General features: G+C 38.0%; 1 protein-coding gene across 2 annotated transcripts; it reads left to right on the top strand.

Moving 5' to 3' along the window:
* Positions 1-149: 149 nt before the first annotated feature.
* On the top strand, positions 150-24,065 carry CCDC152 (coiled-coil domain containing 152). Of its 2 annotated transcripts, XM_049708194.1 has the most exons (7): positions 239-325; positions 2,045-2,150; positions 13,046-13,110; positions 16,529-16,631; positions 21,247-21,374; positions 23,162-23,245; positions 23,839-24,065. In XM_049708194.1, the coding sequence occupies exons 1-7, from the start codon at positions 239-241 to the stop codon at positions 23,986-23,988; spliced, it is 723 nt and encodes a 240-aa protein (XP_049564151.1). In that variant the 3' UTR covers positions 23,989-24,065. The 2 variants fall into 2 exon arrangements, with proteins under 2 accessions (XP_049564150.1, XP_049564151.1); XM_049708193.1 differs by lacking the exons at positions 23,162-23,245; positions 23,839-24,065 and adding an exon at positions 8,929-8,997 and having other exon boundaries at positions 150-325; positions 21,247-21,435.
* Position 24,066: the final 1 nt, after the last annotated feature.

Below are 24,066 nucleotides of genomic sequence, written 5' to 3'. Positions count from 1 at the left end.
TTGGTTTAGAGAAAACTTGGCTGGTGTGGGTGTGGAAAGGAGTGGAGAAGCCTTAATTCATTTGACCATGGTTAATACTGGGGGTATAATAAAAATTCTCTGAGTGCAATGGAGCTCAAGTAGGTACCCCATGAGTGGAGTACAGAAACTTTAGTATTTGAGCTATTACCACTATTATATGCTTTGTATATTGTTTGTTTGTTTGTTTTAACACTATCTACTCTTCATTAGTTTAGATATGAATCAAAGCAGTGAAGGATGTATGAAAAAGATTAGCAATGTGAATATTGACAAACTTATAAATGACTTCTCACAGATAGAAAAGGTATGTAATGATATCAAACAGTTGTAGAATATAAGGAAAAGTGGAACAGATTTTGCCAATGGAGGGAGTTGGGAAGAAAAAAAATGTACAAAAAAATAAGCAAGGTAAAAATAATGGAAATGCATTTTGCTAAGCCCCTCTCTCTCATTTTTAAAATCTGTATTTAAAACACGTGGTTTTGGCTCGTTTATACTAATACATCAACATGTTTGGGGGGCAAGGGAATTAATAATTGATACACTTTTGCTAAACTTAAAGGGGAAATACATGTGTAAGTACCCAGGATGTCCATAAATTCAAGAATGGTTTAGTAAGAATTGAAGTAGACTCAATCCTCAATCTCTTGCCATTATGACTAACTCTTAATTTTTTAGTCTTTCCTATTTTATTTGTTCCCTTTTTCTTCTCTTTTGCCTAAAAGCAGACTTGTTTAAAGTCCCCCTCCCCAACTCTGGACAGATTACATGGTAGACCATACCCACAAGTATATATTAGGCTTTTTCTCTCCTCCTGTGTCTGGGAGAGGAGTAGGAATAGCTGTTGAGAAATGTAGATGGATAAATTAAAGACTTGGGAGGTGGATTTGTGAAACAGGAATAGGAGCGGGAATAATACCTACTTCTATTTTCTCTCCTTTTCTTATCATCCTTCTCTATTCCTTCTTTTCCTCTGTACAATTTAGTATTGCCATAATGAAAGAATTTTCGTGACAGTGGGTATTTTGAGATAACATGAGCTTTTTTTTCAACGATGAAGCTGGGTTTTCTTAACCAAGTGATTCTGACCAAAGTAAGAGAGAAAGAGAAGGAAATAAGCACTTTGGTGGGAGAAGAATTTGTACAAAGTATTTGAAGATTAATTTGGAATTAGCTCTTATATTCTTAGACATTTTAAATAAGAAATATTGTTCATTTTTTGATGTTATAATGGTATTGTGATTGTATTTTTGAGTCATCTCTTAGAGATGCATATAAATGATAATATTTATGGATGGAACAATATAATGTCAAGGAGTTGCTTTGAGATAAATTCAAAAGTGGTGAGACTAGGATTGGGTAAAGGTATAGATGATACAGGACAGGTCATGAATTGATGATTTTTGAAGGTGCTTGAAGGATACATGGCAGCTATTTCACTATTCACAAAGATATCAAAGAGATATGTTGAAGAATATTTATTCATTGTCTATAATAGCAAAAAGTGGGAACAGCACAAATCTTCCTCAGTAGGGAACTATTTAAATAAATTATATTCATGAATGAAACAATGCAGCTGTTAAAAAGAATGAGGCAGACCTTTATGTGCTTATGTGACATCATCTCCAAGAAAATAGTACTAAGTGGAACATCCAAGGTACAGAACAGAGTAAATACGACCCTTTCCTATAGTTGTATAGTCACAAAATATTTTGGAAATATTTATAAGGAATTGTTAATCGAAGAACTGGAGGTTGAATAGTTGGAAAGAAGGAGGTTCAAATTAGATCATATTTTTACTTTTTATAACTTTTCAAAAGTGTTCATCTGTTTTAACTTTTTATCATCTTACTCTTTAAAGATAAATTAGAAAGTTGGCTTATTTAAGAATATATGCCAGGCTTAATTATTAGACTCTCAGGTATTAAATGGTTTGTATTTTCATTAGTCTTCATATCTTTAGGTAAAAAATCAAAAGAGCAGCATTGATTTAGTGGTAATATGTATTCTGTTTCTTCTATAGAGGATGATAGAAAACAGTGGAAAGAACAATATACTGGATATGCAGTTGGAAAAAGCTAACTGTTTATTGAAAGTAATGCAAACAAAGGAGGTCGCAATTAAAGAAGGTTAGTTCTCTGCTGCCTACAGAAATAGTAATTCTAATGAGTGTGCTTTTTGCTGTAACAGTGATTTCACATTTGTAAAATATTTTAAATTCACATAGAACTTTCCAGACTATCATTTCATTTTATCCTTAATATAAACCTGAAAGACAGATAGGACTGGTATTACTATTCCACCTTGGTAATGAAGAAACATGAACAAAAGAAGGTAATCTGGGGCTTCCCTGGTGGCGCAGTGGTTGAGAGTCTGCCTGCCGATGCAGGGAATGTGGGTTCGTGCCCCGATCCGGGAGGATCCCACATGCTGCGGAGCGGCTGGGCCCATGAGCCATGGCTGCTGAGCCTGCGCGTCCAGAGCCTGTGCTCCGCAACGGGAGAGGCCACAACAGTGAGAGGCCCACGTACCGCAAAAAAGAAAAAAAAAAAAAAAGAAGGTAATCTGTCTGAGTCCAGTCAGCTAAGAAATGGCTAATCCAGGGACTTCCCTGGATTTGGCGGTACAGTGGTTAAGACTTCGCCTTCCAACGCAGGGGGTGCAGGTTCAATCCCTGGTCGGGGAGCTAAGATCCCACATGCCTTGCAGCCAAAAAACCAAAAACATAAAACAGAAGCAATATTGTAACAAATTCAATGGACTTTAAAAAATGCTCTACATCAAAAAATCTTAAAAAAAAAAAAAGAGAAATGGCAAATACAAGGCTCAGTCCAGGTCTTCAAACACATGGAAAAAGTACAGTTGAATTCCTGCCTCACAGTTACACCAGAAGAAATGTGAGATGGGTCAAAAATTTTAGTGTTAAAAATGGGCTGTCCTAGTCTGAAGCTCTCCCCTCACTTCTTGGACGTCCACGCCATGCGCTCAACTGAGCTCCCAGCAGCCGCCATCCACACTGCCTCTCCTTGCTCTACACCTTCTCTGTGCACCCATCAACCCTCAGGGAGCCTGGGCACCCAGCCTGGCACGGTGCTACTCATTGAGAAAGCGGCATTTCTCTGCGGCACAAAGGTCTGAGACTGCACTCAGATGAACCAGCTGCAGTGGCAACTTTGCCCCAGGCCTGGTAGTGCTGGGCTTCCCATGCAACCAGTTCCAGGCATCAGGAGAACACCAAGTACCAAGAGAGCCTGAATTCCCTCAAGCTCATCAGAGATGGTCACGCTTTTCCAGAAGTGTGTGATGAATGGCACGCAGATGCACCTGCTTTACGTCTTCCTGTGGAAGGCCTTGCCCTAGCCCGCTGACAACCGCTGTTTTCAACAGATTCCAAGTTCATCACCTGGGCTCTGTGTGCTGCAACGCTGTTGCCTGGAAGTTAGAGAAGTTCCCCAAAGGTGCGTCTGTGCCCAGCATGGAAGCCCTGCTGTCCCAGGAGCCCAGCTGTGCCTAGGGCTCCCCTCCTACCTCTGCTGCTTGCCAGTCACAGTGGTGCCCTGTGGGGGGGTCTCGTCCATAAGGTATTTCCTCTACACCTGCGTGCAGAAGCCACCTGATAACCAGGAAGATCCCCCTAGACGGATGCTAGTCCTGTCCATCCCAGCCTTCCCTTTGCCAGACCGAGGGTCCTTACTAATAAAGAGCTGGGCATCAGAAAAAGAAAAAAGAAGAAGAAGCTGTATACATATAATTCCTCACTACGTCAACTGAGAGGGCATAAAATCAGTAGGAACAAACGAACCTAGCACCAAGATCTTGGTTTCTAATACCGTCTTATAATAAAAGGAACCAGGGCTCCTTGAAGAAATGGTTGATTCTAAGACTGGGGCAAGAAATATATAAGATGAGTCTAAAGCATCTTGTAGTACCAGAAAATAAGAAAGTGCTCAAAAAGAAAATAAAAACTCCACAATGATAGGGGTATGTTAAAGGGATAAAGGACCCAGGTGAAAAAGTTCTCAATGACCAAAGCTGGAATGATCTGAGCAACAAACTAGATAAAGTAGTATTGGATTATAACTCAAAGTATATAATAAATATCCACGAGTACATACTGATAAAAATAAATGATTAAATAAATAAATAAATGGGGATGAAGAGATAAATCTCTGCAGAATTCCAAATAACTTATGTAAGTGACTTGGCCTCAAGGAATTATATCATAACACCCCACTCATCAGGTGTGGGCTGTGTATAGTGACTTTCTTCACTATAGGGAAACATACAGAATGGAAAAGGAGGTGGTGGAGAGTAACTATATAGTGGAAAAATCTGACATACACGACCTAAGGCAAATAATCAAGGTCAACGTGGTGTAATGTTGATAGTATATACCTTTGCTATGATGTGATGAAGATGGCACTCTACCTCTATGTTCTTCCCCCCCATAACCTCATCGAATCATGAGATAAGCATCAGACAGATTCACATAGAGGGACATGCTACAAAATACCTGGCCAGTACTCTGCAAAACTGTTAAGGTCATCAAAAACAAGAAAACTCTGAGAATCTATCACAGCAAAGAGGACCCAAGGAAGACATGACATCTAAATGTAATGTGGGGCTTCCCTGGTGGCGCAGTGGTTGAGAGTTCGCCTAACGATGCCGGGGAACACATGTTCGTGCCCCGGTCCGGGAGGATCCCACATGCCGCAGAGCGGCTGGGCCCATGAGCCATGGCTGCTGAGCCTGCGCGTCCGGAGCCTGTGCTCCGCAATGGGAGAGGCCACAACAGTAAGTGGCCCGCGTACGGCAAAATAAATAAATAAATAAATAAATAAATAAATAAATAAATAAATAAATAAATAAATAAATGTGGTATTGTGGATGGAATCGTAGAACAGAAAAAGGACATTAGGTAAAAATTAAGAAAATCAGAATAAAGCATAGATTTTAGTTAATAATAGTGTATCAACATTGGTTCATTAATTATAGCAAATATACTGTACTAAAGTAAGATGTTAATAATAGGGGAAACCAGGTATAGAATATTTGGCAACTCTCTGTAATATCTTCCCAATTTTTCTGTACATCTAAAACTGTTCTAAAAAATAAAGTTAATTAAAGGTCAAAAAATGAAGCCACAAAAAAAAAAACCAGAAGAGAATATAGGGGGTTTTGTTTTTATGTTTTTAAGAACTGAGAAAGCCTTTCCAAGAGTGACATCTACCAGTGGATATCTGGTTAAATAAATTATGGTATGTTTATTTAACGAAATACTATGTAACTGATAAAAAAATGAACTACCTTTATATGATATAACATAATCTCCCACATATAGTAAATGAAAACAACAATGTACACAACAGTATATTATCATTTTTATAAAAATATATCTTAATGCACACACAAACACCCTCTCCCCTATATGTTTGTATATCTCTGGAAAGCTAAACAATGGCCCGGTAACAGTGCTTGCTTTGATGGGAAGGAAACTGGTTAGTTTTGGGGCAGAGATTGGCGAGATAGTCACTTTTCACTAAACTTGTGTTTCATGTGTATGTTGGAAAACATAATCAAATACTTCTTTAAAATACAGTTATACTTATTCTAAATCTAATGGCCTTTTTGCTGAATAATCGGCAGTAGAAGTGAAAGAACAAGTGAGAATGATATCTTAGAAAGCAAAATGTGTACTAATTCACTTAGAGAGGAAGAACAAACTACATATAATGATTGGACTTGTTCAACAATAAAGAATGATATCTTGATATTTTATTTTCTTCACTTGATACCAGATAAACAAAGTCTTTGCCAGCTCAAGATGGTGTAATATTGATATTGAGGATCATATACTATTAAAAAAAAAAACCTTTTCATACATAATTGTATTTAATATTTACAACTGCTTTATGATATAGATATTAAGGCCCAAATTGCTTGTTAATGATAGAGCCTAAATGTGACCTCAAAATAATCACTGATTTACTAAATTATACAGTATAAGCAGTAGCTTAATATTCTGAGCTCTAGTTTTTAAGAATTGGATAGGATAGTATACTTCAAATTACACTGTAAAGTCCAACAGAAATGATAATGCAGGTAAAGATTTGCAAAGAGAATTAAAAGCTATTATTCTAAAATAATGAATGGTATTCTATTGATACCTTTTGAAGAATTCCTTATTGAGCCAGTTTCCTTTGTTTTTTCTAAAAAAAAAAAGGTGTGTTGAGAGAGCCACCTTGTGTTCTAAATTTGAAAATACACATTTTGGGAACATTCAGTATACTTTCAGTTTCAGGGCTCTGTTTTCAATTTGCTGATTACTGAGGTACCATATTTCATAAATGCTGGATTCATGCTTTTAAAGGCACAAAGACAAGTGATGGCAGGATCTATGCCTCCATTTTTAATTGTAGCAGCTAATACAGTACCATACATGAAGTAGGTAATGTCAGTTGTCACTTAACCATCATTCTATTACTGAGAAACAGCAAGAGAAAAAAAATGGATCATGGTGGGAACTTTGTCTGAGCTGGTGGTGGGGAAGGTAGAGGGGGAATGGGGAGGAGTAGAACCTTATACTTGCATAAAGATTTTAACTTCTACAAAATACTTTCATTTCTATTAGTGTAGTTGAAAAAAGTACATGGAGACTGAGTGCAAGACCTCTAACTGAAAGGTAAAGTTTTGAATTCTCCCCTCACAGTACTGGTTCTTTCAGTTAGTTAATAAATACAAAAACTATTGAACACCTATGAAATAGTTACCACTTTAGAAGCAAGGAATATCAAAATAAATATCTTTACCTGAAAGAGTTCACTATCTAGTGGGAGAAACCACAAATAACTAAAATGTAATGTGAACAATGGAGAAAAGCAATATATACAAATTGTTATGGGACACAGAGGAGAGAAATAGTAACAACAACAATAACAATGTTGAATATTTGTGAGTGAATTTAGAAAGTATATTTTTTCATTTGTTTGTCAGAACAGTCTAATATATGAGAATAGTAGCTTACCCAGAGTGTCATAGCTACAAAGTAAAGAAAACTCTAATCTGGTTCCTCTGATTCCAAATTTCATAGTTTCATCAGCATATCCTACAATTCCTGAGGAAGTACTGAATTAAGAGCACAGGATTTGAAATGCGAAAAACCTATGTTCGAAACTAGACCTTCCATATACTGTGGAATCTTTGTTAAGTAACCAGACATCTATGGGTGACTTCCTCCCTTTGCAAAATCACAATAATTATACCAACTTCTCAGTATCAGATGGAATACTGATTATGATGTTTATAATGTAGTTAGTGTAATGCCTGGCAGAGTAAACATTCAATAATAGTACTTTATTATACCTAGACAATTTTTATTGTTAGACACAACTGTGGTATTTAATATTTAACCATCAAAACAGATACCCAACTAAAATGGAAACTAGTCAGTGTGTCACACTAATGCATAGTGCCTGAATATCGGCCGTGGGCCTCTAAAACAAAAAGAAAGAGCATAAGGTTCCATATTTATTAGCTGTTAGGCCAAGCACATAAGAATGAAATTGCCCTAATCTTTCTTTTTAAAAATATTGTTATTCTTTATGAAGTTTTCATCATTATATATTTAGCTAGTATAATTATAAACTTAAACTAGTACAACCTGGGTTTCTCAAATTTATAGTAAAAACGTGATAGCAATAACTATCACAGAGTCTGTCTCTGGCTCTGTTCTTGCCCCCTTTCCAGGGCCTCCCACCTACTCAAATTACTCTGAAGAAGTGGTCTTGCGCTGGTCTTCTTGGTGGTAGTAAAGTAGTTAGAATCATTGACTTTGGTGCTGGACTGCTGGAGTTGATGTTGTAGCTCTACCATCTACTATTTATAACTTTGGATAATTTGCTAAACTTCTGCGTATCAATTTCCTCATATGTAAAATGAGGCAAATACTAGGACCAATGTCATAGGGTTAAGAAGGTTAAATGATTTAATATTTGCAAAGCACTTTGAATATCAATACAATATTATTTTCACACCATAGTTTCTCCACTTATTCCTTTCTTACTATGATATTGCCTGTCAATCAGTCAATCACTTAACAAATATTTATGGAAAGACTATTATGGACCACAACTGTTCTAAGTACTAAGGAGAAATAGTAAAAAAGAAAATAGTCCCCGCTATCCTGGAGCTTACAGCCAAGTGGACTGATTAAAGTTACAGAAGTTTCCACCACTGTTGCTACCATCAGCTGTTGCTGGTGATAACCAAGGGTATACTGAAAGCTTATATGCACATGTCAGGGCACTAATGCTTGCAAAGGAGGTTCCATCTCCCATTATGCAAGAAGACATTGGCACCAAAGTTGCTGATGCCTTGTAACTCAGCACATTGAGTTTTTACTTTTATTGCTACTCCCTTGCTCTAGGACTCAGGCAAAGAGGACAGGTTAGAGAACAGTGAGGAAGAAAAGCATTATTTTCTCCCAAATGACACCTTCTCATCAGCTCTATTTTTCGAACAGAACTTAATGTTCCTTGACTCTCTTTCCTTAGAATGTTCTTTTATGGAAAATTCACTTGGATACACACCTCATAGTTCTCCAGACATGTCCAAATGTGCCTTACTTCTAGGGCAGATGTTGCTAAGTCACATGGTGGGGAATCCCTACATACTGGGTTTATCGTGCCTTAGAAAACTCATTACTAAATCCTGGAGTGCATTTGACTTAAAGAGTGCTTAAAGAGTGATTAAAAGGTATTTGTTATATAATTTATTTTGAGATATCTGGTTGCTTTATTAGGTCTCATAATTGTCAATTAAATATTATTTTAAGTGTCTCAACTTTGAGATAATAATTCCAAAATGAAAGCAAATAATATTCAAATAAATTTATCTTTTATGTTTTAGAATGTGCTACTCTTCATAATATGATAAAAGGGCTACAACAGACCATTGAATATCAACATAATTTGAAAGGTAAGTTAGAAAAAAAAGTAAAATCTAAAAAAATAAGATATATTTAAGCACCTTTAAGAATAGAGAGTTTTCATAAACAAAACGAAAAGACAACCCTCAGAATGGGAGGAAATATTTGCAAATGAAGCAACTGACAAAGGATTAATCTCCAAAATTTACAAGCAGCTCGTGCAGCTCAATATCAAAAAAATAAACAACCCAATCCAAAAATGGGCAGAAGACCTAAAAAGACATTTCTCCAAAGAAGATATACAGATTGCCAACAAACACATGAAAGAATGCTCAACATCACTAATCATTAGAGAAATGCAAATCAAAACTACGAGGTATCACCTCACACATGATCAGAGTGCCCATCATCAAAAAATCTACAAACAATAAATGCTGGAGAGGGTGTGGAGAAAAGGGAACACTCTTGCACTGTTGGTGGGAATGTAAATTGATACAGCCACTATGGAGAACATTATGGAGGTTCCTTAAAAAACTAAAAACAGAACTACCATACGACCCAGCAATCCCACTACTGGGCATATACCCTGAGAAAACCATAAATCAAAAAGAGTCATGGGGGGGCTTCCCTGATGGCGCAGTGGTTGGGAGTCCGCCTGCCGATGCAGGGGACATGGGTTCGTGCCCCAGTCCAGGAAGATCCCACATGCCACAGAGCGGCTGGGCCCGTGAGCCATGGCCGCTGAGCCTGCGCATCCGGAGCCTGTGCTCCGCAACGGGAGAGGCCACAGTAGTGAGAGGCCCACGTACCGCAAAAAAATAAAAATAACATCATTATCTACATGGAAAATCTAAAATATTCAACAAAAAAAAACCTTCTAGAACTAAGTGATTACAGCAAGGTTGAGCTATACAAGATTAATATACAAAGGTCAATTGTTTTCCTATATACTAGCAATGAACAAGTGGAATTTGAAATTTAAAACACCGTATTTGGGGCTTCCCTGGTGGTGCAGTGGTTAAGAATCCGCCTGCCAGTGCAGGGGACATGGGTTCAAGCCCTGGTCTGGAAAGATCCCACATACCACGGAGCAACTAAGCCCATGCACTGCAACTACTGAGCCTGTGCTCTAGAGGCTCTGAGCCACAACTACTGAAACCTGCGCACCTAGAGTCCATGCTCTGCAACAAGAGAAGCCACCGCAATGAGAAGCCCGCACACCACAACGAAGAGCAGCCCCCGCTCGCCGCAACTAGAGAAAGCCCACACACAGCAACGAAGACCCAACACAGCCAAAAATAAATAAATAAATTGTTTTAAATTAAAAATTAAAAATAAAACACGATACTATTTACATTAGCACCTCCCAAAATGAAATACTTAGGTATAAATCTAACAAAATATGTATAAGATATATATAAGAAAAACTACAAAACTTTGATACAGTAAGTCAAAGAAGAACTAAATAAATAAAGAGAAAGTCCATGTTCATGGAAAGGAAGATTCAATATTGTCGAGATGTCAGTTCTTTCCAACTTGTTCTATAGATTCAAAGTGATCCCAATCAATATCCCAGCAAGTTACTTTGTGAATATGACAGAGTGTGGATAATACAGAACTTGGAATTATTGTTATCCAGGTCTAATGTTTCATTCAGTCCTGTCACTGATCCCAGTTGGGCACTGAACTCAAGTCCTGACCTCTATCTCATACTGATTCCCAGTTCCAGTCCTGGCTCCAATCCTACTTCTGGCCTAATTTTAGCTCTGAACACCTTTAATGTCTGGCTCAGGTAGAGATCCTGACTCTATTTTGAACTCTCACCACGCACTATACCAGGATTGGCTCTTTCCTGATCTAAGTATATCTGATTTTCCTAAAAACACCTAGAGGTTAACAAGAGTGAATACAGAAAACTGCGAAGCACCACTCCTTCTCCATCATCCTTCATCAAGAGAAACATTTTGGTTATATACAGAAAATGTCAATTATGATAGGTGTGAAACAGTAGGACAAATTAAAGATGCAAAACTACACTTTAATTAATTTCATTTTTTCTTATTTAAGTTTTACATGGAAAGGCATTATATAAATACAACTGTGGTTCTTAATAATGTTGCTGAAAGCTAAAACCTCCCTTTCTTTCTAGCTTAGGATATCACTCATCTTCTCTTTTGACAGTAGTTTTGTTTCCCTCACCCATTCTGCAATACAAACTATACTAATCCTCAAATACAGATCAATCCAACCATACACTGTTTTACTTACATTGCTACAGCTACTGAAGGCTATTTATTGGTGAAAAATCATACACTGCAGACTCCTTTTAATTTTTGAGTCCCAGTATCACTTATACCCTTAATTTATCTTGGCTTTTTAAATTTTCATCCTTTAAGCCCCCAACTTTAAATGTTTCTTTCTCTTTCAACCTACTTTACTTTCTATATCACAGAAATAAATGAAAGCTGTCAGGTATAAACTACCTCATTTCCTGTCACCTACCACCCCTGCTTCCCACTGCACTTCCTCCACTGTATTCATACACAGGCATATCCTTCCTTCCTTCCTCATTAGCTTAGAAAAAAGAAAATCCTTCTTCTTATCCAAAGTTTATTTCTCTGCATGGGTTTAACTTTCATCTCTCTTCGCCTCTCTCTTCTGGGATATTGCATCTTCAGTTGTCTCTTCTTTTCTCTCTTTCATTTCCCTCTTCTCAGCCATTCTTCTCAGCACTTAAACAACTCAGATCTCTCCCACCTTTTCAACAAACAAGACAAAGTTTTCTTGACTTTGGGTTTATTCCCTCCAATTACCCTCACTCTTTCCTTTTACAATCGAATCTCAAGGGAATAGTCTGCACTCACTCTCTCCATTTCCTTACCTTCACCTAGTCTTCAACTTAGAACAATTGAACATCTCCCAAAGTTTTCAGATTCAAAGTTCTTTCCTTTTATCTTTTTACTGCATTTATTGCCATTGATTATAACCCCCTTAAACTCTCTTTTCTTAGTAACACCCTCACCTGTGTCTCTGGACACTTCTTCTTAGTCTTCTTTATAGGATAGTCTTCCTTTGGCCACCTCTAAATGTTTCTCAGCCTACAAGAAATATTCTTCTGGATACCTCAAGCATTTCAAATTTGGTGTGGTAAAGATCTAGATTCATCACTTCACTCCTAAAAATCTTCCCCTTTTAATTTTTCCCAAACCAATGAACAGTTTTCAACCACTCAAATCAGAAAACTAGAAGGCAAACATTCCCTTTTCTCTTTTGCCTGTGCTATCCAATCGGTCACTAAGTCTCCTGTTAATTCTATCATCTAAATAGTTATCTTTATTTTCCTTTTGTCTCCTACTGCCAGTGACCTAATTTAGGCTCCTGTTATTTCTTACTTGATCACTTGTTACTGATATCCATTCCTCTGGGGTCAACCCCCCACCCCCATTCATCCTCTGCACTGCCGGATAATCTTTTTAACATGTAACTAATCATTTCACTTCACTGTTCAAAATTCTTTGATGATTCTGTAACCTATAAAATAAAATTCAAAGTTATTCATATAGAATATGTCTACCTCCTATTAGGCTACATCTCCAACCTATTTAACACATTCTCCTTAAAATTTACATTCCAACAATACTGTATTTGAATTGCAATTTTCCCAAATGTGCTATATTCACTCAAGCCCAAAGTCTTCTGTGCAGTTTTCTGTATCTGGAACACATTCCTACAACTTATCATTTAAGTCTCAGCTCAAGTGGTTCCTCTTCTACAAATCCTTTCCTGACTTCAAGCTGACCTAAGCTTTTCTTCCACAGCTCCCCGCCATATTTCAGACACACTGCCATTACAGAGCAATTATCATAGCATATCATAACTGTTTACACATCTGTCTCACCACTAGGCTGTAAGTTCTTTGAAGAGAAATAATTTTTTTGTTTCAACATTCCCAATGTCATGCACAGAGCCTGGTGTGTAGTTGATGCTGTATGCATGTGTTGAATACATACATGAATGGAAACTTGAAATGTTAAACATATTCCCATATTAATTTAAAAGTTCTATATATTAGGATATTCACTGATGTTTTTTACACAGGTGAAAATGAACAACTAAAAAGAAATGCTGATCTTATGAAAGAAAAGTTAAAAACTCATGAACAGGTGAGTTTGTGTGTCTTCATATTCAATCAGATCCCTGTGGAGCATTGTCTTCCCAACTTAGAAAAAATAAAGTAGTTTTTTTCATTAATAAAGACAGCCAAGGGCTTCCCTGGTGGCGCAGTGGTTGAGAGTCTGCCTGCTGATGCAGGGGACTTGGGTTCTTGCCCCAGTCTGGGAAGATCCCACATGCCGCGGAGCAGCTGGGCCCGTGGGCTGTGGCCGCTGAGCCTGCGCGTCCGGAGCCTGTGCTTCGCAACGGGAGAGGCCACAACAGTGAGAGGCCTGCGTACCGCCAAAAAAAAAAAAAGACAGCCAAAATTTTTAGAGTAAATATATATGGGAGTGCCAGACTTTTTACTATAGAATATACTCAATTAGCACTTTAAAACTTTTTTATAATAAAGTGAATGTGTTCAATATTTATGATTTGAGTAATTTATTGCAATTTTGTTGTACCATCTAAATGAAGACAGCATTTTATGTGGATCACCAATTAATTTTCTCCCAAGGGCCAACATACCCTCTGCTATGTTTTCTTCTCTCCTATAAGAGCAGTGCCATGATGGCAATTATAGAACATAAAACACAGTACCTAGAACATAAAAAGTCCTCAGTAAATGTAAGCTCCCACCCCTCTGCCCTGTGGGAAGTTTATTATGCTAATTTTTTCTCATCTCCTAAGAGCCAACATGTCAAACTCTGGCAGACCTAAGATTTCCAAAACTCAACTTGGATCTATATCCAGCTTAGAACTTCAACTTGAAGGATCATCTCTATTTCAATCTGGTTCTTCACTTGAGGAGCCTTTGAAGAAATACAGGCTAATTCTGTAACCCTTCCAGGGCTTCTGGGTAATACTCAGGAGTAATGAATGGCATCCGACTGTGCTCTTGGAAAATTTAGCTTCTCATCACCAATTTTGAAATAATTTAAATATCTCTGGATTATATCCCATCCTTTATTTTTCCTTTCCTCTGTTTCCTTTATTTTTCCATCATTTTCATATCTTGCCTCTAGAGTTCAACAATAAATGTGAAGTCAGGGTGTAACTGGGACAGAGTGAAAGGAGGAAAATTTTTGCCTCTTTTCTCTTCTAAAATGTCAAGTCATAGAATACTGCTTTATCTAGAATACTATGAATTTTCAGAGGGATGGGAATTACAGAGAAAATGCCATGATCCAAGATTCTGAACTTATTAATCGCTGTCCAAAGCAAACTAAAGATCACCTCAATCCAATGAAAATTCTCTAGTACAAAACCTCCAGGCACATCCAAAACATATGGAGAACCACTCCCTAGAAACAAACTTAGGAGTTACTTAACGGCCATATTTATGGAATATGTTAAGAATTATTAAGTTTTATAAGAACAAAAATATAACCAGAAGCTGTCCCTTGGAATTTAAAGTTCCCAGAAAGCAAATGAAAAGAAGGCAACCAAGAATAACTTGTTGGAACTTTGTCCTCTTAAAAAGAAAAAAGGATTGGACTCCTTGGGGCTGGCACAGGCTAAACTAGGGGAGAAGAACCTAATTAGATACAGCCTGGCCCCAGCCCAGACATTAAGGATAGGCTTATGCCTCAAGGCTGCAGTGAAAATCCTGGATCTTACCAAATTAATGGAAACATTTCAGGTGGCAAAGTCAATGGGGAAAAGATACATAGATTTGTCTCTTGTGGTTTCCCAGGGCAGCAACTGCTTAATACAACCATCTGAGTCAGGAGAAGTTTATGAAAGGCACTCTATAGTTGCCCATCTAGAAATCTAGATACAAACATAGGAAAAATAGCAGTTTATGAGATTCACCCCTTTAGTCACCTGCCCAGCTTTAATCAAAGGCAATGGTTGGATATGTTCAGCCATTCCTCCAAGTTGCCTGGCAAAAAAACATAGCCCAAGTAGGACTCCTAACTATATCCCCTTGAATTTTTGATAATCTAGAGGAGCTATTCACTGGGTCTAGGCTAAGAACCTCTGACTTAATTCTTATTTGCACTCTCATTCATTCAAAAAATATATATCAAGGGATACACACTAGGAGTTAGGAATACAACAGTGAGTAAAAACAAAGTCCCTGCTTTTATGGTGTTTAGAGATTTTTCTGGGCCTCTTGCCTTGATCGTTGTCTCTTTCTTACTATCCCACCTCACTTTTATTCTTCCTGCTTTCCTTTTCTCCTGCCTGTAAGTGGTTTCTCTATGTAGAAACATACCTCTGGAAAAATTGTAAATTTTATCTTTGGAGGATTTCTCTCTCAACACCTCTCTCAATGCCACTCTCCGTATTAGCATAATAAATCACTTCTATGCTTCAACAACCTAAGAAACTAACCTCAGGAGGCTGTTGAGCACTTCTCAAACCCCAAATTCATCCTTCTTTAGCCTCCCCATAAAAGTAACCCTTACCATAGGTAATGCTTAACCTCCTTCTGGGAATTAGGAATGTTTATATAATTTTCAGAAACAGAAATTCAGCCCACATTCAAAGGGATTCATCCTACATTAGGGTACGCGCACAGACCATCAAACAGTGCCTAAAGTTGGCTTTAAAATATAGCTTTGATGCTTTTTTGACATATTTTAATGCTGTCATGGCATTTATTCATACAATTAAACAAAATATTTTGAGCATCTATGATATGCTCTGAATATAGTGATGAGAATTCAGAGGCAAAGATGAAAAATCATTGTCTCTAGGGCTTCCCTGGTGGCGCAGTGGTTGAGAGTCCGCCTGCCGATGCAGGAGACACGGGTTCGTGCCCCGGTCTGGGAAGATCCCACATGCCGCGGAGCGGCTGGGCCCGTGAGCCATGGCCGCTGAGCCTGCGCGTCCGGAGCCTGTGCTCCGCAACGGGAGAGGCCACAACAGTGAGAGGCCCGCGTACCGGAAAAAAAAAAAAAAAAAAAGGGGGCGGGGGGGGGGGGCTTCCCTGGTGGCGCTGTGGTTGAGAGTCTGCCTGCCGATGCAGGGCACACGGGTTCGAGCCCTGATCTGGGAAGATCCCACATGCCGCGGAGCAACTAAGCCCGTGCGCCACAACTACTGAGCCTGCATGTCTGGAGCCTGTGCACCGCAACAAGAGAGGCCGCGATAGTGAGAGGCCCACGCACCGCGATGAAGAGTGGCCCCCGCTTGCCACAACTAGAGAAAGCCCTCGCACAGAAACGAAGACCCAACACAGCCATAAATAAATAAATTAAAAAAAAGAAATCATTGTCTCTAGATGGTCTCTATCTACTTGGACCAGAAATTGGTCCTTCTCAAAGCTGAGCATTCAAACAATGAACAATATCTTCCCCCTCTAGATATGATTATATACCAAAAATTAATATAAACTGAAAATTTCATTTTTCTAATTAATCAAAAGTTGTCTACACATACTCAAATTGAAGGATGAATGTATATTTTAATCTTTAGGAATATAAGAATAGTATTGCCAAACTTATGAGTGAAATGAAAATCAAAGAGGAGGGACATAAGACAGAAATAACAAAACTTTATCAAGATATGCAGAAAAAAGGTAAGTTTTAAAATTTACTGAATTCTAAGATACCATAAAACAATTTACACAAACTTTTTTCAGTAATTGCCAGTATTCTGAATAAACATTGCCTTGACACATTTGAATTTAGTTTTTGTTCCTTTATATACATTTATGTGATATAAATTATAACACTTAGAAATTGGACTCATGGAGTTTGCACTTAACATTATTTAATGTGAAATAGTTAATATCATTGTAAAATTAATATAAAATGTATAGTTAACTTTGATATTTATATACTCAGCATATTGAATATAATTTCACTAATGAAATATTCTTCCTTCAGCAAAGTCTCATGAAATTATGTTGAGAGTTAACTGGTTTCATAAAAGTATTAAAAACTTTCTTAATGAGCCTAGATGCACACCATATGCAAAAATTAACTTGGAATGTATGATAAGTCTGAATGTAAACCTACATCTATAAGACAAGTAGAAGAAAGCATAGAAGATAATCTTTGTGACCCTGAGTTAGTCACAATTTCTCAGAAAGAAACAAAAAGTACAAAAAATAAAGGAAAAAAGTTCTAAATTGAACTTCTTCAAAACTATTAACTTCTGTCCTTCAACACTGTTAAGAAAATGAAAAGACAGGCCACAGACAGGGAGATAATACTTACAAATGCATAGCTGATAAAGGACTTATGTCCAAAATCTATGAAGAACTCTTATAACTCAATAAGAAGTCAAACAACCCAGTAAGGAAATGGGCAAAATATTTGGACACTTCCCCAGAGAAATACGGATGAAAAGTAAGCACATGAAAACACACTCAACATAATTGGTTAGTAGGGAAATGCAAATTAAAACCACAATGAGATACCACATTGCACCTTTTAGAACTGCTAAAATCTTCTATAAAACTATCAATACCAAGTGTTGGTGAGGATGTGGAGCTATTGGAGCCCTCATACATTACTAGTGGGACTACAAAATTATAGTCATTTTAGAAAAGAGTTTTGCAGTTTCTTTGGGTTCTCTGAGAAGCAGATGCCTAGACAGAATTAGACATTCAAGAGGTTTGTTAAGGCAGACATTTGTGAGGGTAGATAGGGAGGGAACTGGGGGAGACGGGGTTAGCCGTGGGTTTATGATACAGGTCTAACCTCTGTGAAGAAGAGAAGAAAGGAAGGTGTGTTGGGCAGAAGTCTTAGACTGTGACACACTTATAAGAAAGTTTCAGCAAAGTTGGGCCAAATTTGCCCATCAACCAAGTTCAGCAACTCTCAGGAACAAGTCTGCCTTAGTGTCCCTGCCAAGTTCAGTCACTGGCTAGGAGCAGCTCTTGGGAATCATGAGCTCAGCATAAACATGGTCATGAGGACAATGAGCCAATTATGTTCCCTGAAGCTGGAGATCTGAAAGATGCATTTTCATGGCCACAACTGTCCCCTCCTTATACTACACATACCTACTTCTCCATAGGAGTTCAGGTAGCAGGTTCTCCATGGTTCTTGTGGATGTTTCTTCCTCAGGAGAAACCTACAAGAGGGATTGTTGAAATGTTCTTCCTCCTAGGGACCTAACCGTGTCTTTTCAGCCAGCGGGTTCTAGACCAAAAACGTGGTTCAGACTGGGGAACCGAGCAAAGGATAATAATTTTTAACTGGGGCATGTACCCTCAGCCTCCTGTTCCTCCACTTGGATTCTTTTGTACTAGGTGTTAAGCAGCTTGGCTGCTCATCTATTAACTAACTCTACAACTGTCGAAAACCACGCCCCTTTGGCCGCTCTCTGACCTTCCTGCTCATTATGATAATTGTGGCCTCCTGGGTTTTGGCAGTTAGGCACCATCATCTGGCTTCTACAGCTTGGTGGGGGAGGGGGGACACCATCCGCATAGATATTACTGAGCCCAACTTTATACCCACCTCTTCTGTCAGCCCAAGCTTGCAGATGAGAGCAACCATTGAACTTCTTGGTGGTGCTGGTTTTTCTCTCACCAGCACATTCCTTGTGGTCTTGGTTAATAGTGTGTCTTCTGGGCCCTCCTAAGGAACATGATCGTTTGCTGAGTTATCTTGCCTCACATAACATATCCACTCAAGCATGCCAACTTTCGAGAGCCTCCTTATGCCTTTCTCTACTATCTGCCAGGGCATCTCAGGTATTCCCACTTCACTCAGCTTTGGCCAGGGCTTTCTCTAGAGGTCTAAGGCTACTCTAACAGAGTTTGTCCCATATCCTAGGTCCTTGCTAGGGTATTATGTCCCCTGTCCCTAAAGAGTATATATCTTCAAGTCAATGAATTCTTGCTTACCTAGTCTTACTTTCAGTCTTCTTCTATCCAGCACCCTCAAAGTCTGTTCTCAAGGGTATTCACATGGCTCTTTCCAATACAACCTAGCTAATTCTTGCGGCTCTCTGGGGTATAATCACTTTCCCCCCTTATCAGCCCCAGCACTCCCCCAACCAGGTTATACTGCACTTTAACCCTAGTTATTGGCCTGGCAGCCAAAAGAGGAGGGAAGGGCATCTTCTGAGAGGAGCCTCTGCAGCATCTTTCATCAGCTAGGTTAGTGCTAGTTCTTAACAGGAAAAAGTAGGTCTGCAATTTCCGAGCATTTAGGGGAGTTGTCACAGCCAGCATCCTCACTGGTGTTTATCCAGATGTTCCTGTCCTATTTTTCAGGATCTTAGGTGTTCCCAACTAGGACCCTGATTTAGCATAGCAGACCTGTTTTGGCTGAACATTTCAACATCTCTGGAGTTCTGCAACTTTAATGATTAGATTTTCTGTTGCTCAGCTCTACCTGCTCTTCCACTAGAGTTGGTGAGAGTCTGTTTGTAAGCTACCAAAGAGTCCCTCTGGCTCTCACACCTATTCTTTTTGTTTTGTTTTGTTTTCCTTTTCTCTATTTTTTTTTGAGTTTTATTTTTTTTATACAGCAGGTTCTTATTAGTTACCTATTTTATACATATTAGTGTATATATGTCAATCCCAATCTCCCAATTCATCCCACCACCACCATCCCCCCGCCTTGGTGTCCATACGTTTGTTCTTTACATGTGTCTCTATTTCTGCCTTGCAAACCCATTCATCTGTACCATTTTTCTAGATTCCACATATATGCATTAATATACGATATTTGTTTTTCTTTCTTTTTTTCTTTTTTTTTTTTGCGGTACACGGGCCTCTCACTGTTGTGGCTCTCCCGTTGTGGAGCACAGGCTCTGGACGTGCAGGCTCAGCGGCCATGGCTCACGGGCCCAGCTGCTCTGTGGCATGTGGGATCTTCCCGGACCGGGGCACGAACCCGTGTCCCCTGCATCGGCAGGCAGACTCTCAACCACTGTGCCACCAGGGAAGCCCTGTTTTTCTCTTTCTGACTTACTCTACTCTTTACTCTAGACAGTCTCTAGGTCCATCCACGTCTCTGCAAATGCCCCAATTTCATTCCTTTTTATGACTGAGTAATATACCATTGTATATATGTACCACATCTTCTCTATCCATTTGTCTGTCAGTGGGCATTTAGGTTGCTTCCATGACCTGGCTATTGTAAATAGTGCTGCAATGAACACTGGGGTGCATGTGTCTTTTTGAATTATGGTTTTCTCTGGGTATATGCCCAGTAGTGGGATTGCTGGGTCATATGGTAGTTCTATTTTAGTGTTTTAGGACCCTCTATACTGTTCTCCATAGTGGCTGTATCAATTTACATTCCCACCAACAGTGCAAGAGGGTTCACTTTTCTCCACACCCTCTCCAGCATTTATTGTTTGTAGATTTTCTGATGATGCTCATTCTAACCAGTGTGAGGTGATAGCTCATTGTAGTTATGATTTGCATTTCTCTAATAATTAGCCACACCTATTCTTTAAATCGTTAAATTCTTGTTAACAGCTGTTTCTCATTATCCCTCAGTAGGATGTCAATTTAATTTAGCAGTAACTCTCCAACTCTACTGTCTTTGTGTGCATTGTTTCCCTCTATCTTTCAAATGCCTGAACTATTACACCTGCAAGGCATTCACCTCCACCAGGACATTTCCCCCAGATTACTTCTGGTAAAATCTTCAGCAATCAGACCCCCGTTGTGTACTAGGAACTACCAGTACTCCATATACCACTAATGATGGCTTCCTCGTTTCTTACAAAGCAGTAAGTGCCCCATCATACCGGTTTTCTTGTGCTAGCTCAGGTCCTCCAAGGAGCCGACAAGATGGGAGTAGACAGTCAAAGAAATTTATTGGACAAAATGCTTATGAAGGGAAATGGTGAGGGAGCCAGAAAAAGCTGATGTAGTTCTAGTCATCCTGTAATTTGAGGCCTTCTATAACTAGGAACCCAGGATGTGTCCCTCTTTAACCATTAAATCTCCTATTTATTCTCTAGGCATTTAGAGAATATTATTCTCTAGATATTTAAGTGTACAAATTATTCATTCAAAAGCATTCAATGGGCAACCTTTGCGTCGCAAGCATTTTTCAGGGGCTTGTTAAAAATATATAAAAGCTACCCTGCATGTAAACAGTTTCTAAAATACATGTTTTTATTAATAAATTCCACTTTCTTGTAGATTGTTTAAAATTCAAAAAAAATCTTTTAAGATTTTTGAAATGTTAAGATGAATTTATGTTTTTATGCAGTTGAATTAAGTGAAGAAAAGAATAAAGAACTGATAGAGAAAAAGGAGGTGGAAATCTCAGAGTTAAATGCAAAGTTAAGAACTCAAGAAAAGGAAAAACAAAGTGAAATAATCAAACTACAGCTAGAGGTAAGTGTTTAAGGCTCTGCTAGATTTGAGGATGCATCCCTTAGTCTAGGCCATACTTTGGTTATTTGTCATCAGAGTGAGATAAATTTCAGGATTAGAAACAACCCTGTGAGAGGGCTTCACACATGCTCTTTCTTCATCCATCACATGCAATGCTTAAACCTGGTACAGTACAACTGTTAGCTACACTGCCTTTCAGCACTTGGCCTCAAGGTGGGACTCTTCAGTCATTCAAAAGGTCCTGGTTTCCAGAGAGGGTATTTTCCTCTGACAGCAGAGACAGATAACTCATATTACCTGCATTTTACAGCTGAGTCTATGCAGCCTTTCTAGGACTACCATTCCAGCTGTGGGGAGAGTGTTTCTACTCCTAAACATTACTCTCTCCTCAGCAGAAATTGTGGAACCCTGGTGAACTAACTGGAAATTTCTTTTTCTTTATTTAAAATAAAAAGAGACTAATTTGTTCCCAATAAATATGTAGAAATATAGAGGCAGACAAACCAGATTTTTTTAAAGGGACTTTAAATAGGGCATCTCAAAGGCTGAGGTTCCGGTTCTTGGGTCAAAAGCCTTCTCAGTTGGTTGTTTAATTAGATGTCAGAATCTCAAAGACATTGATATTTTGACAATATATTTGCCCTTTACATTTTTGTCTAGATCCTTCGAATCTCCCTTTCCATCATTCTTCCCTCAGCTTGACTCCCACTTTACCTTACGTTGTTAGAATTCACCTACTTAGTTAAGATAATCTAGTTTTCATGTTCTTTAAAGTTTGGTATCCTGAGGTGCTTGGTGAGATACAGTGTTGAAGATTCTGTAATTATTGAGCAAAAGGGGACTGATGTTGACTTTCGAGGCTCTTTGATGCTGTTCCTGCCTTCTGGTCAAGTGTACCCACAAACCACAGTGAGGGATGGATGGCCATCTGATATAAAATAGACTGTGTTTCAAGATTGGCCATCAACTTCTAATCCACTGATTGGGAATGTGCATTTTGTTTGCCATCCTGGCCCTGTCACTGGTCTAGCCCAAGTTTGTTGTTTGATATACAGAACTCTTTGCTGTTTATCTTCATTATAACTATAATCCATTTCTCTCCCCAAACCAGAACACAATCTCACAGAGTTTATTCTTAGTTCACAGTGAGGCTACATTAAATTCAACCTGAAGGAAAAATTATAATGGAAGATTTTGCAAAAAATATGACTGTAACAATGGCCCATGAGAATTTTTTTAACCCAATTCACTTTAATGCCAAACCAGCAAGAGTTCAAACTAAATCAATAAAATCATATCCAAATTCTACTATTTAGCCTCAAAGTTTCTGCAGAAGGGTATATGTTTTTCTCCCGTGACTGTTGATTATACTACATATTCTTTACAAAGTACACTCACAGTAACATGAAAATATTTTTATGTATCTTTAAGTTAACTAGATTCTCAACCCTAATTAACTAGATTCTTAATCCTCCATGATAGAATCAACTGATGTCTTGAGAAAAAAATGATGCTGACCCCACCCCAGAATTTCTAAGGTAGTGTCCAGGTATTTGGTTCTTTAAAAAATCTCCCCAGGTAATTTTAAAATGCAGCCAGGGTTAATCTTGTTTGGGTATTCCTTGTTCTTTCTTAAAGACTTTTCTATCTTCTGTTATACAGTGAATACACTTGAATTACAGATTATATGTCTAAGGATACAATGGATTATACTTATATTTATAGAAACATTTGTTTCTAATTGTTTAACTAAAATGTTCTCAACTTTCTTTTTAAACTTGATTCAGTTTGATGCCAAACTAGCAAGAGTTCAAACTAAATCAAAATCATATCCAGATTCTACTGTTTTGCCACACAGTATCTACAGAAGGGTATGTGAGTTTTTCTTGCACAGCTGTTGCTTAAAAAAATTAATTCTCTTAGTGTGTTTTCATAAAGGTTATATTTACTAACAACATACTTAACAGTTTTCCTTAAAATATATCACACAATAAAGATATTAGATTTTTAATAATCTTTATAAGTCTCTTTCAATTTAAACTAGTAAATCTTAGTAGTAAATTAAAACATTAGAGAAGTCCTCTGACTCTTTGGACCATCTAAGGAATTCCATAATGTACTTTGAACTAAGGCTGATTTACTATTCTGAAGTTATTTAGGTACTCAGATAGCAGATTACTTCTTGTTCAACTCCTTTATTTATGGTTTATAATTTCAAGCTATATAGGGAGAATGGAACAAACTAAAACAAATGGTGCTAATGTGTGTTTTTGTATCCTTGTACCAGTTTTACCCCATTAAATCCCACAAAAGCAAAATTATAGACCTTTCAAAATATGGTATCTTTTTTAATACCTACTTCTACTTAAACCAGAAGCATAGTTTTTGCTGTTGTTCTGTTGTTCCTTGTACTTAATCTTATTATTTATGAACAGCAATAACAAAATTTTTCTGCTCTCTTTAGAAGCTTCAGCATCTTCAAGAAGAAAAGAACAAGGAGATTGCAGTTCTTCGTAATACCATTCACGATTTAGAGCAACGCCTCTCTGTTAGCAAAGATTCTCAATTTAAACTTGCTGGCAAAGATTCTTACTTTAAGCGTAGACGGTTTTGAGTATGGAAGTAAATTCATTAGTTGCTATTTAATTTCTTTAAAAGCAATTGAAAATTCACTTCTATTGTCAATATAACA

The sequence above is a fragment of the Orcinus orca genome, chromosome 3 (assembly GCF_937001465.1).
Source record: "Orcinus orca chromosome 3, mOrcOrc1.1, whole genome shotgun sequence".
Lineage (NCBI taxonomy): Eukaryota > Metazoa > Chordata > Mammalia > Artiodactyla > Delphinidae > Orcinus > Orcinus orca.
Note: the sequence above shows the minus strand (reverse complement) of the source record. Positions and strands in the feature narration are given on the sequence as shown.